The 16,539-nt window shown below is 42.9% G+C and overlaps 1 protein-coding gene across 1 annotated transcript in view; it reads left to right on the top strand.

Annotated features, from left to right (window-relative positions):
• The window catches only part of LOC126108686 (zinc finger protein OZF-like), a 106,053-nt gene extending 90,696 nt beyond the window's left edge, over positions 1–15,357 (top strand). Inside the window, exons 7-8 of the mRNA XM_049914006.1 lie at positions 7,651–7,688; positions 13,923–15,357. Of these exons, the coding sequence (XP_049769963.1) occupies positions 7,651–7,688; positions 13,923–15,090 (1,206 nt within the window). The 3' untranslated portion in view covers positions 15,091–15,357. The remainder of the gene's footprint in view (positions 1–7,650; positions 7,689–13,922) is intronic.
• The last annotated feature ends 1,182 nt before the right edge of the window (positions 15,358–16,539 follow it).

Genomic DNA, 16,539 nt, shown 5'->3' with positions numbered 1-16,539 from the left:
TAGAATTTTTAAAAGGCTTTTTTTTACGGACTGTGTTGACCGGCTTGAATGCGGACAAATTCAGAGCTGCGTGAAATATGCCTGTAATATAATTTAGCATTCCGATTAGTTACATTTTGAATTCTACGTCATTGTCGATTTAATCGGAGTTCTCACCTTAGACGTAGAATTAGTCCTTCTGCCACAGTATTAATTCGTTAGTCGCCATCGGTGTTCTTCTCTTTGTCGACCGTGTGTATCTTTCCGAGTCGGCATCGGTTCACTTCACGAAGACGGTGGAGACTGAGGAATACAGTGCTACATCACTTTAAATAATTCTCGTAAATCTCAGATACTTCTCACTATTTTTTATTCACGACACAATAAGACTCACTGTGCTCGTCTCACAAACCGCAATTACTGACTATACGGCTGCCTTTCTGCACACTCCAAAAATTACGTCCATCCTCCACGAGGCAACAATCGAAAGTGTCTCTTAGCTCCTTCTTGGAGTATGAAACAAAAGAGAATCCAATGTGAACATTACAAAGATTATTGTCTAAATGCCTCTCAATTTAATCTTTGGTGCAGCCTTTAAGGTATTGTATGTCTCTGCGTCGGAATGTGTCATTACACAATGTAACAATACCAATTTACAGAGCTTTGTTAAAACATTAAACAATGCGAGAACCAGAACAGGACAATGACAGTATTATGAAAAGAATACATTGCTACTCACCATATAATGGACATGTCGAGTCACAGATAGGTGTAACAAAAAGACTGCTAAACACGTGAGCTTCTGGCCAAAAGGCCTCCTTGTAAAATAGACAACTCACGCACACTGACGCAAACGTAGGTCAGACACAGGACTACAGATTCTGGCCACCGATGCCAGACTGTGCATGATGGTAGAAGAAATCTGGGTGGTGGGGCTGAGGAGGAGGCTGGGTGGGGACTGGGGGTAGCAGAGTAGGGATGGGGACAGTGAAGTTCTGCTTGCGGGAACGTACAGGGAGAGGGAAGGGCAGCTAGGTGCTGTCGGGAGGTCAGAAGGATGGCAGGGGAGGGGGTCGAGCAGAAAGGGAGAGAAGTAGATGAGGGAGGAAGAAACTGTGGGTGCATCGGTGAAATAGAGGACAGTGTAGTGCTAGAGAGCGAGCAGGGACGGACAAGGTCTAAATGAGGTTAAGGCCAACGTGGGTTACTGGAACATAGGAGATGTTGCAGGGAGAGCTCCTACACGTGCAGTTCATCTACATCTACATTTATACTCCGCAAGCCACCCAACGGTGTGTTGCGGAGGACACTTTACTTGCCACTGTCATTACCTCCCTTTTCTGTTCCAGCCGCGTACGGTTCGCGGGAAGAACGACTGTCTGAAAGTCTCCGTGCACGCTCGAATCTCTCTAATTTTACATTCGTGATCTCCTTGACAGGTATAAGTAGGGGGAAGCAATATATTCGATACCTCATCTGGAAACGCACCCTCTCGAAACCTGGCGAGCGAGCTACACCGCGATGCAGAGCGCCTCTCCTGCAGAGTCTGCCACTTGAGTTTGCTAAACAGCTCCGTAATGCTATCACGGTTACCAAATAACCCTGTGACAAAACGCGCCGCTCTTCTTTGGATCATCTGTATCTCCTCCGTCAACCCGATCTGGTACGGATCCCACACTGAGGGGCAATACTCGAGTATAGGTCGAACGAGTGTTTTGTAAGCCACCTCCTTTGTTGATGGACTACATTTTCTAAGGACTCTCCCAATGAATCTCAACTTGGTACCCACCTTACCGACAATTAATTTTATACGATCATTCCACTTCAAATTGTTCCGCACGCATACTCCCAGATATTTTACAGAAGTAACTGCTACCAGTGTTTGTTCCGCTATCATATAATCGTATAATAAAGGATCCTTCTTTCTATGTACTCATAATACATTACATTTGTCTATGTTAAGGTTCAGTTGCCACTCCCTGCACCAAGTGCCTATCCGCTGCCGATCTTCCTGCATTTTGCTATAATTTTCTAATGCTGCAACTTCTCTGCATACTACAGCATCATCCGCGAAAAGCCGCACGGAACTTCCGACACTATCTACTAGGTCATTTACATATATTGTGAAAACCAATGGTCCCGTAACACTCCCCTGTGGCACGCCAGATGTTACTTTAACGTCTGTAGACATCTCTCCATTGATAACAACATGCTGTGTTCTGTTTGCTAAAAACTCTTCAATCCAGCCGCACAGCTGGTCTGATATTCTGTAGGCTGTTACTTACAGTTCAGAAAAATGGTGTCGATAGGAAGGCTGTGAAGTAGTCATCGAAGTGAAGAATGTAGCATCGGACAGTGTGCTCAGAAACTGGGTGGTCCAGCTGTCTGCCGACCACAGTTCATCGGTCTTTTGTGCTGGCAGACAGTTTGTCAGTTGTTGTGCCCACGTAGAATGCAGCTCAGTAGTTGCAGCTTAGCTTGTAGATTGCACAACTGGTTTCTCAAGCCCTTCCTTTTATGGAGGTGCTTGTGACCAGAGTGGAATAGGTGCGGTGGTGGGAGGATGTATGAGAGAGTTTTGCATCTAAGGCTGTTACAGGAATATGAGCTATGAGGTAGGGGGTTGGGAGTAGGGATTTACGAAGATATTGTGTAGATTTGGTGGGTGGCAGACTACCACTGTGGGTGTGATGGGAAGTATAGTGGGCACGACAGGAGGTACTTGAAACTCTGGCGGAGAGTCTTATTCGGGTCGCACTGAGTTGTGAGAGGAGAGCTCCTTTGTGGCTGGCCGGACTTTGGGAGGTGGTGGGTAACTGGAGAGATGAGGCATGGGAGATGTGTTACTGTACAAGGTTGGGAGGATAATTTTGGTCCGGGAAGGCCTCAGTGAGATCCTCACTACATTTGAAGATGGATTATTCCTCACTACAGACGTAGCGGCTCTAAGTCACTGGACTGTATGAGGTGGGTGTCGACATTGCGGAATGTGGCTTGTAGGTTTGAGAAAGACCAAGTAAAGCGAAGGGGGATAGGTTTTGGGGTAATCTGGATAGGGTGTACCTACATTTGATCCAGATCGTGAAGACATCATCATTGAATATGAAGTTTTGAAGATTTTGGGTTGTGGATGGTTAAAAAAAAAAGTCCTCTAGATGGCCCATGTATATGTGTCATAGGATTTTATGTAATTTAACGTGGAAAATCTGAGATGAAAAAAATATATATATATATTACATGATTTAAGCATTTCTACGCATTTTTATCCTACTCTGCTCCTTCCATCTGCACACAAATGTTTCCGTATCTCTAGCCAGAACCCAATCCTACGTACTGTTCCTGCATTGTTGCCTGGCTCATGGAATCTTCCCAAATGTCCTTAGCATCAAATTACCTGCCTTTGGTAGCAACCCCTCCTTCCAACAATAACCCCTGTCCATTCAGATTCCGGCAGTCATTAGCCGTCACCAACCTTGTCCAGCAAAATCGGGTAAATCGGGCTCAAACCTCTTTGCAAGACCTCCTCTCCATCCATTAAATTCACTTGCTCTGCAATCCCAAATTTCTGTATCCCATCTCTCCCACTGAAAGTCTTGCCCTCCAGGAAATAGAGCAGCATGCACAATGCCACCTTAAAAAAACTCTCCAGCCTGTTGACTTCCTACTCCTGCCTCAAATTACCACTATCTGCCACCTCTGCAACAATCTCCAAACTTCCCCCACACCCCCTCATAGCTGGAAAAACCCTGCCTCGCAGACATACTACATTTACCACACCGTCAGAAACTCCCTCTCGCCACTATACAGAAGCCAGAATCTAAACGAACCTGAAACACAGTCACAAACCTTCCCTCCAAAACCCTCAGTCCCACAGAAGTATCTGTCCTTTCCAAAGGCCTCACCTTTTGCCCCCTCCCAATATCAGTCATGCAGGACTTGTTAAAGTCATTCTCTCCTTCTCCCAGTCCGTACAGTGGAAACACTTTTTCGTCACCAATCTTAACAATCGGACTCTACCAAAGACCAGTGTCGAATCCTACTTGACTCAGTTCACTCCTCCATCCGACCAGGATCCGCTCCCTCTGTCCCCGAATCACCCCCTCTTAACATTCCCCACTTTCTTAACCTAAAACCTCGTCTCACCATCATTTGCCAAATCCCTCATTGTGAAAGCTGACCTTACATCCTCAGAAAGAACTGCAATCCAAAATTGATCCGGACCTTGTAGTCCTACCTGCTGACAAAGGCTGCAACGGCTGCAGGCTTTTGAACTGCAGCGATTGCCTGGCAGAAGGGCTCCACCAGCTGTCAGATCCGTCCAGCTACAAATCCTGCCACAGTGAGCCTATTCCAGACAGGATCTCCAGTTTCTCCTCAAATCCATAGCGCCCAGGACCTCTCCCAAGTCTCTCTCTCTCTCTCTCCTGGTCCCTAATCCTCCCCACTCTCCTACCTTGTGCGTGCTTCCGAAGGTCCATTAACTCGACCACCCAGGACACCCCTTTTAAGAGAATCTCTGCCCTTGTAGGCATAAACATTCAGCCTATTACCTGAAACCCAACCTCCTATATAAAAGACACCAACCGTTTACTCCACTGACTCTCCACAGTTCCTGTTCCTCTGCCACAAGGAACCCTGCTCTACACTACCATTGTCACCTCCCTGTACACTAACATCCCTAACTTTGCCACTATTGAACACTGCATTTCCCAATGCCCCATGGATGCCAAACCTACAACTTACTTTCTGGTCACTATGACCGACTATATACTCACCCCACAATTACTTCACCATTGAAGGTGTTGGGTTGACAGAAGAACCAACACCGTGTTACTATTGGAGGCCGAAATGCACGCATTTTAGCTCACGCAGGCTGGCGTGAGGAGGGAAGAACTATACTGACGTGAGGTCTGGAACATGACTAGGAACTAGAATTCAGAAAGCGGATGTTATTAGTTTAATACTTAACTTTAATCCATTAATGATGAACGTCGCTCTTGAAGGTACATGATTCACAACATCAATATCAATAGTAACTGAATATGGCGCCTTGCTAGGTCGTAGCAAATGACATAGCTGAAGGCTATGCTAAACTGTCGTCTCTGCAAATGAGAGCGTATGTAGTCAGTGAACCATCACTAGCAAAGTCGGCTGTACAACTGGGGCGAGTGCTAGGAAGTCTCTCTAGACCTGCCATGTGGCGGTGTTCGGTCTGCAATCACTGATAGTGGCGACACGCGGGTCCGACGTATACTAACGGACCGCGGCCGATTTAAAGGCTACCACCTAGCAAGTGTGGTGTCTGGCGGTGACACCACAGCACCACCACCAGCTTGCACAGTGGTTGTCGATAACTCGGATCCACGATCTCGTGAGGTCTGAGCTATGATTAAGTTATGCTCTGTGCAAAATTCTACCAGGCGGCTTCCTCTTTCATTTCTTAACCCCAATCCATATTCACCTACTATGTTACCTTCTCTCCCTTTTCCTATTACCGAATTCCAGTCATCCATGGCTATTAAATTTTCATCTCCCTTCACTATCTGAATAATTTCTTTTATTTCATCATACATTTCTCCAATTTCTTTGTCATCTGCAGAGCTAGTTGGCATATAAACTTGTACTACTGTAGTAGGCGTGGGCTTCATGTCTATCTTGGCCACAATAATATGTTCACTGTGCTGTTCGTAGTAGCTACTTTTTTATTCATTATTAAACTTACCCCTGCATTACCGCTTTTTGATTTTGTATTTATAACCCTGTATTTGCCTGACCAAAAGTCTTGTTCCTCCTGCCAGCGAACTTCACTAATTTCCACTATATCTAATTTTAACCTATCCGTTTCCATTTTTAAATTTTCTAACCTACCTGCTCGATTAAGGGATCTGACATTCCACGCTCCAATCCATAGAACGCCAGTTTTCTTTCTCCTGATAACGACATCCTCCTGAGCAGTCCCCACCCGGAGATCCAAATGGGGGACTATTTTACCTCCAGAATATTTTACCCAAGAGGACGTCATCATCATTAAACCATACAGTAAAGCTGCATGCCCTCGGGAAAAATTATGGCTGTAGTTTCCCCTTGCTTTCAGCCGTTCGCAGTACCAGCACAGCAAGGCCGTTTTGGTTACTGTTACAAGGCCAGATCAGTCAGTCATCCAGACTGTTGCCCCTGCAACTACTGAAAAGGCTACTGCCCCTCTTCAGGAACCACACGTTTGTCTGGCCTCTCAACTGTTGTGGTTGCACACTGTTCGGAGTGGTCGTGTGGCTCTAGGCGCTACAGTCTGGAACCACGTGACCGCTGCGGTCGCAGGTTCGAATCCTGCGGGCTGAATGTGTGTGATGTCCTTAGGTTAGTTAGGTTTAAGTAGTTCTAAGTTCTAGGGGACTGATGACCTCAGAAGTTAAGTCCCATAGTGCTCAGAGCCATTTGAACCATTTTTGTGGTTGCACCTATGGTACGGCTATCTGTATTGCTGAGGCATCTTTTGCCATGCACTATACAGTGGCTTGCAGAATATGTATATAGATGTAGATAAAGTATGTAGATGTAGAATATGACAGGCCCCACGACAGTTTTTGACTGTTAACCATTTCACATCCTACTATGCCGTTCCCCAAGTGTTGTGGACATTTATACAGGCACCACTTGCATTTTCCTACAGTGCTATGGATGTCTAAATGCTTCCTGAGCTGCTGATACCATTGGTGCAGATGAGTTACTTCCATGACTTGGTGAATAAAGTGTTTCCAGAATTTATCATGTAACATATGTGCATTATTGTGTGCTATCATTTGCAAATGACTTCATTTGGATATCTTGAATTGTTTATGAGATACAACAGTTGTTATGACAACGTGGTTCACGATGTGCAAGGACGTGAGTAAGTGCATTGTGCATGACTGTCCTTCAGATATAAAGCCCAATTAATTGAGACCAAAATGAGATATCCTTGTGCTATCCATTTTAAATAAAATTTCGATGTCTTATCTATATTTCATTCACTTCAATGTGTGAGCTAAAATGAACCATACATAAAGTTTATGCATTACATTTTTACCTCTGCAGACTCTTTAAAATTTCTTGCAAGATTTTACTTAATCTGATGCAGCACAGTACGTATGACAGATAAGAAAAAGAAGCATCGTACAGTTGTTGTTCGGCCCAGATTTCCACCTCTTTGTTCCTATGAAAGACTGAATTTGTGGCCGATATATTCCAGATCCGGATGCTTTCATCAGAGATGTGAGATGGTGTGTAGCCTCAGGCAGTCGTGGGCTCTGCTTCACTGTTGGCAAAGGTTTATAATGGACTGTGGTTGACTGTGTGGAAAAGTGATGGTATATAGCTGAAATCTTGCTGTGTCGGTGTTGTTATGCCTTCTGTGTATGTTGTAGTTTACATGAAACTAAATGGGAGCCACTGATTTCAGAATGATTGTTATATGAAAGCTTTAGATGACCATTAAATGTCTAAAGTGAAATTTTTGGAGAAAAGAATGGGACGAGATGGTAGCACTGACTGAATATAAATGTAAGAACATATTTTTATCAGTTTTAATATGTTGTTGACACACTGTCTGTAACAGACAGAGGTGTATTGCTAGTAAGTACATTCTGTGCTGACCAATCAACCAACACGTAATTGTCTCTCCTAATGTTCCAGGAACCAGGGGCGGCAGAGATATATTTTGACAGAACACGGTAAGTTTAAATAGTTTGGTAATAGACTTTTAATACTTTGAAGTGATATGTTGCCGATTGTTAAAAGGAGTCAGTAAGGCAAATCTTTTTCTAGAATTATTAAGTGTATATTTTCTGGAGACTGAAGAAGGTCTTTGTAAGGATTGACATAGTTTCCATGAGAAAAAATAGTGTGTGTGTGTGTGTGTGTGTGTGTGTGTGTGTGTGTGTGTGTGTGTGTGTGTGCTCGCGTGAATTGCATCCTGACAGGAAACGTTTTTGTTGTAAATGTTTCCTTTTTAATGTAGTTTCAAATATTATCTCTCATTAAGGTTTCTGTCCACGCGTCTTACTTTCCCGTAGTGTATCTGGATCAGCTGCTATCCTGTGTCTAATAATGAGAAAACTGTATTGATATGTTGTGCTGCACTGTCGGTATCAAAAACTTAAACACATTAAGAGAAATGCGTAACAGTCATTGGTGGACAAAAATGTACTGCAGAAGTAGTGATGAGAATAACTTGCAATGGGACGAGTGTGGAGGATGACGCAGCCTTATGTAAATTCACTAGGATATCATCCTTTGAATTTCAAATTATGGCTTTTGTGATAGTATTGTATGGTACAAAGAAGACACAAATTTCAGGAAAGCAATTACGGTGTTACTCTTCATATTTTGGCAGCTGCAGTTTCAAGCCAGAGATATGCATATTTGTTTCACATTTCAAAGTAAGCAACATCTGAAATAATACCTGCAGTATGTGGAGCAGTGGTTTTGAAGCCACGAACGATTAGCGACCTGATCTACTTCCCGGTACAGCTGTTGCTGACCCTAAATACCACAGCAGTTCTTTCCAAAGACTCCTGTCATCTGTTTACATTCTTATAGCTGGAATTCCCGATATTCCACAAGCACTTCTCTGCTTCGTGCGACAACAGCAATTCCAAACAGTGTGGCCTTGTCCGCTACCTTTCAGTATCGTATTGATGGACTGTGTAAACAAGTGCAAAAGCATACAAACTACAGGTGACCTCCCGACATTCCACAAGCACTTCTCTGCTTCGTGCGACAACAGCAATTCCAAACAGTGTGGCCTTGTCCGCTACCTTTCAGTATCGTATTGATGGACTGTGTAAACAAGTGCAAAAGCATACAAACTACAGGTGACCTAGGCACATGCGAATGCTAGTGCCATGCAGTGGCAAGGTGCAGAATCTGGCCAAAAACATCGGGCCGACACACTCGTCGGTAGCTGTTTCCACGTGTTGCCGACACGAGTTTGCAGTGGTTGACGGAAACGTAGCCTGAAATTTGTTGCACACTTCAGTTTGGACACAGCTTTAGATACAGATCCATTCTGTCACCTAGAAGACAAAGTACAGGTGTGCAGAATATCTAAACACTGGTGTGACTGCATTGAAGATTTTCGTGGCAAACAGAACTCTTTGTATCATTCCAAATGTGGGGGCATCCACCACAGTACTGTTCAGAATATATAAACAGCCAGACAGACAATGTTCGTGCCAGTCTGAGGCCCACACCGTAGTGGAGCCACGACCGGCTTGCCCGGTGCCTCGTCGGGAGCTCGACTGCCTGCTTTCGTGGGGTCTGCACCGCACTCCGACCTTGCCGTCAGATCTGACCGGCTAAAGTTGGGACTCCTCTGACCGGGCCGTGGGTTTTCAGTAGTCTAGGGTCCGACCGATACGATTACGAGCCCGGGAGAGGCATTACAGGCAATGTTATGCTGTCGGCAAAGGCACTCGTATCGGTCATCTCCCGCTGTACTTCGCTGCACTGTCCCAACGGATATGTTCGTCGTGTGCCACGTTGGTTTCTTGCAATCGTTTCGTGCAGTGTCGCTCGTCTTTAACTCTGACAACCCTGTGCAGTCTCCGCCACTCTCAGTCGTTAAGTGCAGACTGTCGGTTACTGTATTGTACACGGTGAGAGGAAAAGGGTGAAATTTGATATTCTCGGCACACTCTTGACATTTTCGATCTGGGAATATTGAATTCCCTAATGATTTCTGAAATGGAATATCCCATACATCTGGCTCTAATTACCATTCCGTGTTCAGTGTCAAGTCGAAAATGTTGATTTGAATTAGAGCGTGTAAGCTTTTAACCCTCGAGCACACCTTTTATCATTTGTCGAGAAAATTCAATACTGCAGGTCGTATATTTTCAGATCAGAGACACAAACTAATCTGATACCATTAATAAGGAATATTCCTGTAGTGCCGCGTGTGAATTTTACGTGATATAATCTCAATGTTATCGGATGATACACTGTCCGTAGACCTGATGTCTAATGTCAACACTGTTAAAGATCACAACTGCCATTCTAAACTGTGGTTAATATGTAAATTTTGGATATTTTCACACAAATTTCATCCAAACGAGAAGAACATTTGCAACTGATATTTTTCAGTAAGCTGGTTAAAGATTCTGTGTAAAATATCTTCACTTCACGAAGAGCATAATATTGCACAAAAACTTACATTTTGTGTAGCTATTATTTTTAAAGATTGACATACTTCATTATAGTTTACTTCAGTTGAAGTATCATTCAAGGTTCCATTTCAGACCAAATGCTTCCGTAGATCAATTCAGTACTTTTGTTACAGACAATATTGTAAATAATTCTAAACACCGTTCTGTAGTTTCTCAATAAAAACTCTCTCATATCACTTTATTGCATGTCAGTCATTGCAGTTTGTGTAAATAGAACAAAGGAACCAATGTTGTTGCACTATGTGACTGAGCCCTGAATCCAGTGAAAACCTCAAATACCTGAGAGGATCCTTCTGAAGCAGTTTGATGTGGAACCACCACAGAAGTCTAGCCAGACTCAGTACTGGTTGCAAAAGATAATAAGGAAGCCTGATTTGTGCACCAAACCGGTCGCTTCCAAAGCCCAAGTTCAGACATTTGCTGACTTTTGTTTGTCAGTGGAATACTTAAAGCCTTAGATGCAGAATCAAGGCAACTTATATAAGCCTGTCAGTGGCATACTGGCTGTTCCAGGAGGAATGGTGAATATTCTGGGATGTGAAAGGACTGATCATTCAAAGCAAAAAGGTCTAGTAAACACTGGACTCTAAAATGTGTATCTTAAGAGCTGTGAGTGCTTGTTCATCTTCACTACTTTAAAGCACATCTCTTCTATTCAAAAAAGGTACTCATAGCTCTTAAGGTGTGCATTTTAGAACCCAATGTTTACTGAACATTTTTGTCTTGTTTTGGTCCATACTACCACCTCTCAAAATATGGAAAGCAAAGAGCGTACAGTACAAGAGATTTTTTTCACAATATCGAAGATGAAAAAATTGCTCGTACTGTTAAGGTATGCACTTTAGGACTAGTGTCTACTGGACCTTTGTGCTTTTAGCGATCATTCCTGTAGTGTCCCTCAATAATGACCATTGTTCTGGAATAACCTGCGCGAAACTGGTATCGTCCCAAAACACTTTAATAAAAGTATTGTGATAACGATTCCAAAAAAGAACAGAGCAGCCATGTGTGAAAATCACAGCACATTCAGCATCCTAGTTCACACTTCGAAATTATTAACAAAAATTATTAACAAAAGGACATAAGTGAAGTCAATTTAGCTGAAGGTGAATTTGGCCTCTGAGAAGGCATAGGCCGTGGTAACCTTGGCATTTAGTGCCCGCAAACTCCTCAAGGCAGAGGGACAATAGATCGACTCCTGTGCCTTTGCAGTATAACTGAGGATAGCTCTAGGATCAACAGAATAAATTTGTAGAGCACTTGTAGACTTCTGGAAAGCAGTGGGCATTGCCAAGTGGAACAAACTAATCAAAATTGTAGTAGTGATTAAACTAAACTATAGACAGAAGAAGAATAATAGTAAAGACAAGAGACACAAAGAAATGTTTTTCATCCTCTGCAATGATGATAATTTATAATGTGACGTAAGCTGAAAATGGATTAATTAAATAAATGAAGACTATCAGACACTCAAAACTTATGTGCTTTTATTTTATTAAAAAAATTGGAAGTGCTTTTCTTGTTATTGCGTGTCTAAAATTCCTATCCTCTCTACTTCTGTCATTGTAAGTTATCTTTGTTTCCTAATAGTAAAACCCTATCTACTACTTTCAGCACCTTATTTCCTTATCTAATTCCCCTAGCATCATGTGATATAATTCAACTATACTATGTAGCACCTTTGTTTTCTTTTACTGACAAATATCTCCATAAAAGACTTCTAACACTTAATTTATATTCAGGTTTGACATATATTTCTTTTTCAGAAATGATTTTCTTGCTGCTGCCAATCTGCGTTTTATATTCTGTATACGTTTGGCCATCATCAGTTACTTTACTGTCCAAATAGCAAAACTCATATACTACTTTTACAGTCACATATTTCCTAATTTAATTCCAAATCATCACCTGCATTCCACTATCCTGATTTTACTTTTATTTAATATCATGTATTAACCATCTTTTGAATACGGTATCCTTGCCGTTCAACTGCTCTTCAAAGTCCTCTGCTGTCTCTGACAGAATTACAATGTCATCTCCAAACCTCAAAGTTTTAACACTCTCTCCCTCAACTTCTGTCCCCTTTCCGAATTTCTTCTGATTTTCTTTACTGCTAGCTCACTGTACAGATTTAATAACATTGTGATGAGGGTACAACCATGTCTCACTCCATTCTCAACCTCTGCTTCCCTCTCACATTTTTCGACTCGTGTAGGTGCAGTTTGGTTTCTGTACAAGTCATAGATAATCTTTAGTTTACAGTATTGTACCTGTGCTAGTTTCAGAATTTATAAAAATTTATTCTGGTCCAAGGTGTCGAAAGCTTGATGAGGTTGATAGAACACTTTTAACAACTGGACCAGTTACCCTCTGTAGAAATTGCAACACACTCACCATCTGGTCCAGTGGTGAGATTGTGGTGTCGTATGTCTGGAATAACGTGTTAAGATCTTGGTATTCTGTACCTGACAAGGATGACAGTGCATTTGGCATCTGGGCATTTGCAATTCCTCCCTGGCCATCCACATTTAGATCATCAAAGGATTCCTTAAATCAATAAAGCAGAATGTTGGTTGGCGTGGTTCCTTTCAAAAGGACTCTGCTGATTTCCTTTCCCATCCCACTTCAGTTTGAATTTGTATTCTGTCTCTAATGAGGTAACCATTGACAAACCTTTAAACCATAATCTCCTTTCTTTCCTCTGTTTCAGAATACTGTGTAGAACAGTGAAGTTATAACTGTAGCTATATCTCCAGACGGGGATGTTCTTGATTTGTACACACCTTTATTCTCTCTCTCTCTCTCTCTCTCTCTCTCTCTCTCTCTCTCTCTCTCGCAAGAAAATTGAACATATACACAAATTATGCAGCATGTTATTAATTTTCATGAATGTTTTGTGTGTCTGTAGTAACCTAAAGGCTATAGTCTGCCCAAATGACGTTTTCATATTAAGCCTGTGCACTTTACAACCAACATAACTGCTAAATTAGTGCAGTGATAATGTATGCAGAGTGGCACAGTGTAAAAATTTAAAATGAAATAAAAAACCTCCCTCTAAATAATGAAAAATGAGTACTGCATAATATAGCAAACAAATTAAATTTATTATACATAAACAATTTTTCATCGGACAATATGTGACAAGTGGTTCAACAACATGTGTTACATTAATTGAGATCTAATCGTTTCACATAACATACAGTTTTGCTTTTAGAAATTTCCTATTTGTCTTAAGGTTTGTTAAATGCTTTCAGATATACAGCAGCTATTCACTGCATGCAGTCATCTCTACTCTGTTTTACATTAATTAATACACTTTCATGTGACAAACAGAGCCTCCACATGTCATAAAACAATGTAGTGCCCATCATCCCATCACATTATTATTATTATTATTATTATTATTATTATTATTATTATTATTATTACAGATTGCAAATTATCATGGACTGAGGTTTGAAGTCAGAATAAAACGAAATACTCAAATTATTAACCAAAAGTGTTAATTGTCTGTTCAATATAGTGTGTTATTGCTAAAATCCTGAAGTGACAAGATACAGGAACCAAGTATGCTGAGGTATCACGTTCTTCATTAAATGCTGAGATCGTGTAATACGTCATAACCTGACTACGGCGGTTACATTTCAGTGTGCATGTTGTACAATATGATTTAATAATGTTTTTATTTTTATTTTTTTTGATAATGTATGTTTAATACATTCACATTATGCTCCACAGATTTGGGTTCTTCGCCACTGCGTCAACAGAAACAACAATTGCTGCCCTGGCGGGACGAGTCGGTACCGACGGGGAATTGTCGCAGTATCGGATGCACGAGAGCGCACCTCACAGCAACTGTAATACTGCAGCGAGACAGAGCGTCGGGCAAAACTTTGAATGTAGTTCGTGCTCTTCAGCTTTCACGTTAAAGCACAGCCTCGTACTCCACGTTTTCACCCACATACCGGGTGTTCCACCTCCGGACCACATCTGCAGAGTGTGCGGGGAGGTGTTCGACGACGCAGAGTCTCTGCTCGGACACGCGACTGCTCACGAGGACGGGCTGCGGGGGGCTCTTCGGACTTCCGGAAGATCCGAGCCGCCTCCCGACGGACGGAAGCCCCGAAAACGTCCTCACAGCTGCGATACGTGCGGCAAGGCCTTCCCGACGCCCCAGAGCCTGAACATCCACGCGCGGACTCACTCCGGGGAGAGGCCGTACGACTGCGAAATTTGCGGCAGAGCTTTCGTACAGTGGATTCACCTGCACAACCACAAAATTACGCACTCCGACGAGAAGCCTCACCGCTGCGAAATCTGCGGGAGGACCTTCGGCCACTCCGACAGCCTGAAGAGGCACCTGCGGCTGCACACGGGCGAGACGCCGTACCGGTGCGACGTTTGCGGGTTGTCCTTCTCTCTTTTGGACAAACTCAAAACGCACAGGCAACTCCACACCGGAAAGAAAAAGTACAGTTGCGAAATTTGCGGGAGCTCCTTCGCCGCACCGAACAGCCTGAAGGCGCACACGCGGCGGCACACGGACGAGAGGCCTTACGGCTGCGACGTCTGCGGCGAAACCTTCATGTGGTCTGCGACTCTCAAGAGGCACCGACTGACGCATACGGGCGAGAAGCCCTACAGCTGCAGTCTGTGCGAGAGGCAGTTTGCCGAGCTGAACACTCTGAAGAGACACTTGCAGAGTCATTCTGGCGAGAGGCCTTATAGCTGCGAACTTTGCGGAGCGACGTTTTGCTACCTCAGCTCTCTCAATGCACACGGCAGGGTGCACACGGGTGAGAAGCCGTACAGCTGCGACATATGCGGCAAGTGCTTTGCGGTGTCGAGTCACGTGAAACGCCACCGGCGGGTGCACGCGAAAGGCCCGGAGGCGCAAATCTCGTAAGAGCCCTTCCTCTTTCACTAATGGCACTAGTAACGAATACGTGTGTTTACGAAGAGACTCGAGATATTCTAAATTGCTCTCGGGGCAATGTTGTTAAGTTTTGCACCGGTGAATGGAGTTTGCGACTTCCCAGTGTTGCCGACAGTGGCTCGGCAATCAGATTTTTGTCGTGTATCCGAGAATGTTATTGATATGTGCCTATTATGTTAAATAATAAACTAAGCAGAATGGGAGAACAATAAAATGGTCATTTATCTTTTGCAGTCACCTGGTGCAAACTTCATAGAGTTTTATTTTAATCATTATTCAGGGCCTTAACATCTAGCTTTAAGACTGATTTGCTGGCCATCAGTTTTTCAAAAATATAGCTTCACGAAGGTAGCACGTGTAAAATATGGGAAGCGAAATTTATTTACAGCTTTTACAGAAACCGGACTAAAGTTACAAGAGTCAAAGGATGTGAAAGGTGATCAGTAATCTAGGAGTGAGACGGACAGTTGTAGCCTATCACAGATGTTATTCAATAGTAAAGGAAACAGAGAAGTAATATCGAAAGGGATTTGAAGTACAGGGAGAAGAAATAAAGACTTAAAGGCTTGCCAGTGACACAGTAATTCTGCCAGAGATCACCGAATAATTGCAAGGACAGTTGGACAAAGTAGATAGTGCCTTAACAGAGATGTACATCAACAAAATTTAAAAGGAAAGCTAATGGCATGTCATCAAATTAAATCAGATGAGGCTGGGGGAATCAGAATAGGAGATGAGACAGTAAAAGTAGTAGATGAGTTTTGCTTTGCTATTTGAGCAGCAGAATAACTTATCATGGTCAAATAAGACAGGGTATAAAATGTATACTCACAATAGGAAGGAACATGTTCCTGAAAAAAGAGATTCATTAACATTAGATACAGATTCAAGTGTCTGGACACTTTCGTGAAGGTATTTGCATGGAGTGTAGCTTTGTACAGAAGTAAAACATGGACAAGAAACTGTTGCAACAAGAACAAACTTTTGAAATGAGGTGCTACAGAAGAAAGCTGAAGACCACATGGGTAGATCAAGTATGTAATGAGGAGGTACTAAATCAAATTGGGGGGAAAAAAATTATTCACAACTTGACTAAAAGAAGGGGCAGGTTGGTAGGACACAGTCCGAGGCATCAAGGAATCATCAGTTTCATAGTGGAAGTGAGTAGATGGATAGGGGGGGAGGGGGTGGGGGAGGGGGTGGGGGAGGGGGACCTGTAGAGAGAGACCATGACCTCAATACAATAAGAGGTTCAAGTGAAAAGTTCTGAAGAGGCTTTTATGAGGTGGACGAGAATAAAAAGCAGCATAAATCAGTCTTCAAACTGAACAGCTGCTTTGTGAAACACATTTTTTCATGAATGAATCATTCCTATTTGTGAAAGCTAAACGTCTCCAGACCACACCGCTCACAATAGAC

The sequence above is a fragment of the Schistocerca cancellata genome, chromosome 11, assembly GCF_023864275.1.
Source record: "Schistocerca cancellata isolate TAMUIC-IGC-003103 chromosome 11, iqSchCanc2.1, whole genome shotgun sequence".
Classification (NCBI taxonomy): domain Eukaryota; kingdom Metazoa; phylum Arthropoda; class Insecta; order Orthoptera; family Acrididae; genus Schistocerca; species Schistocerca cancellata.
The sequence above is the reverse complement of the archived record's forward strand: the minus strand, read 5'-3'. Positions and strand labels throughout refer to the sequence as shown.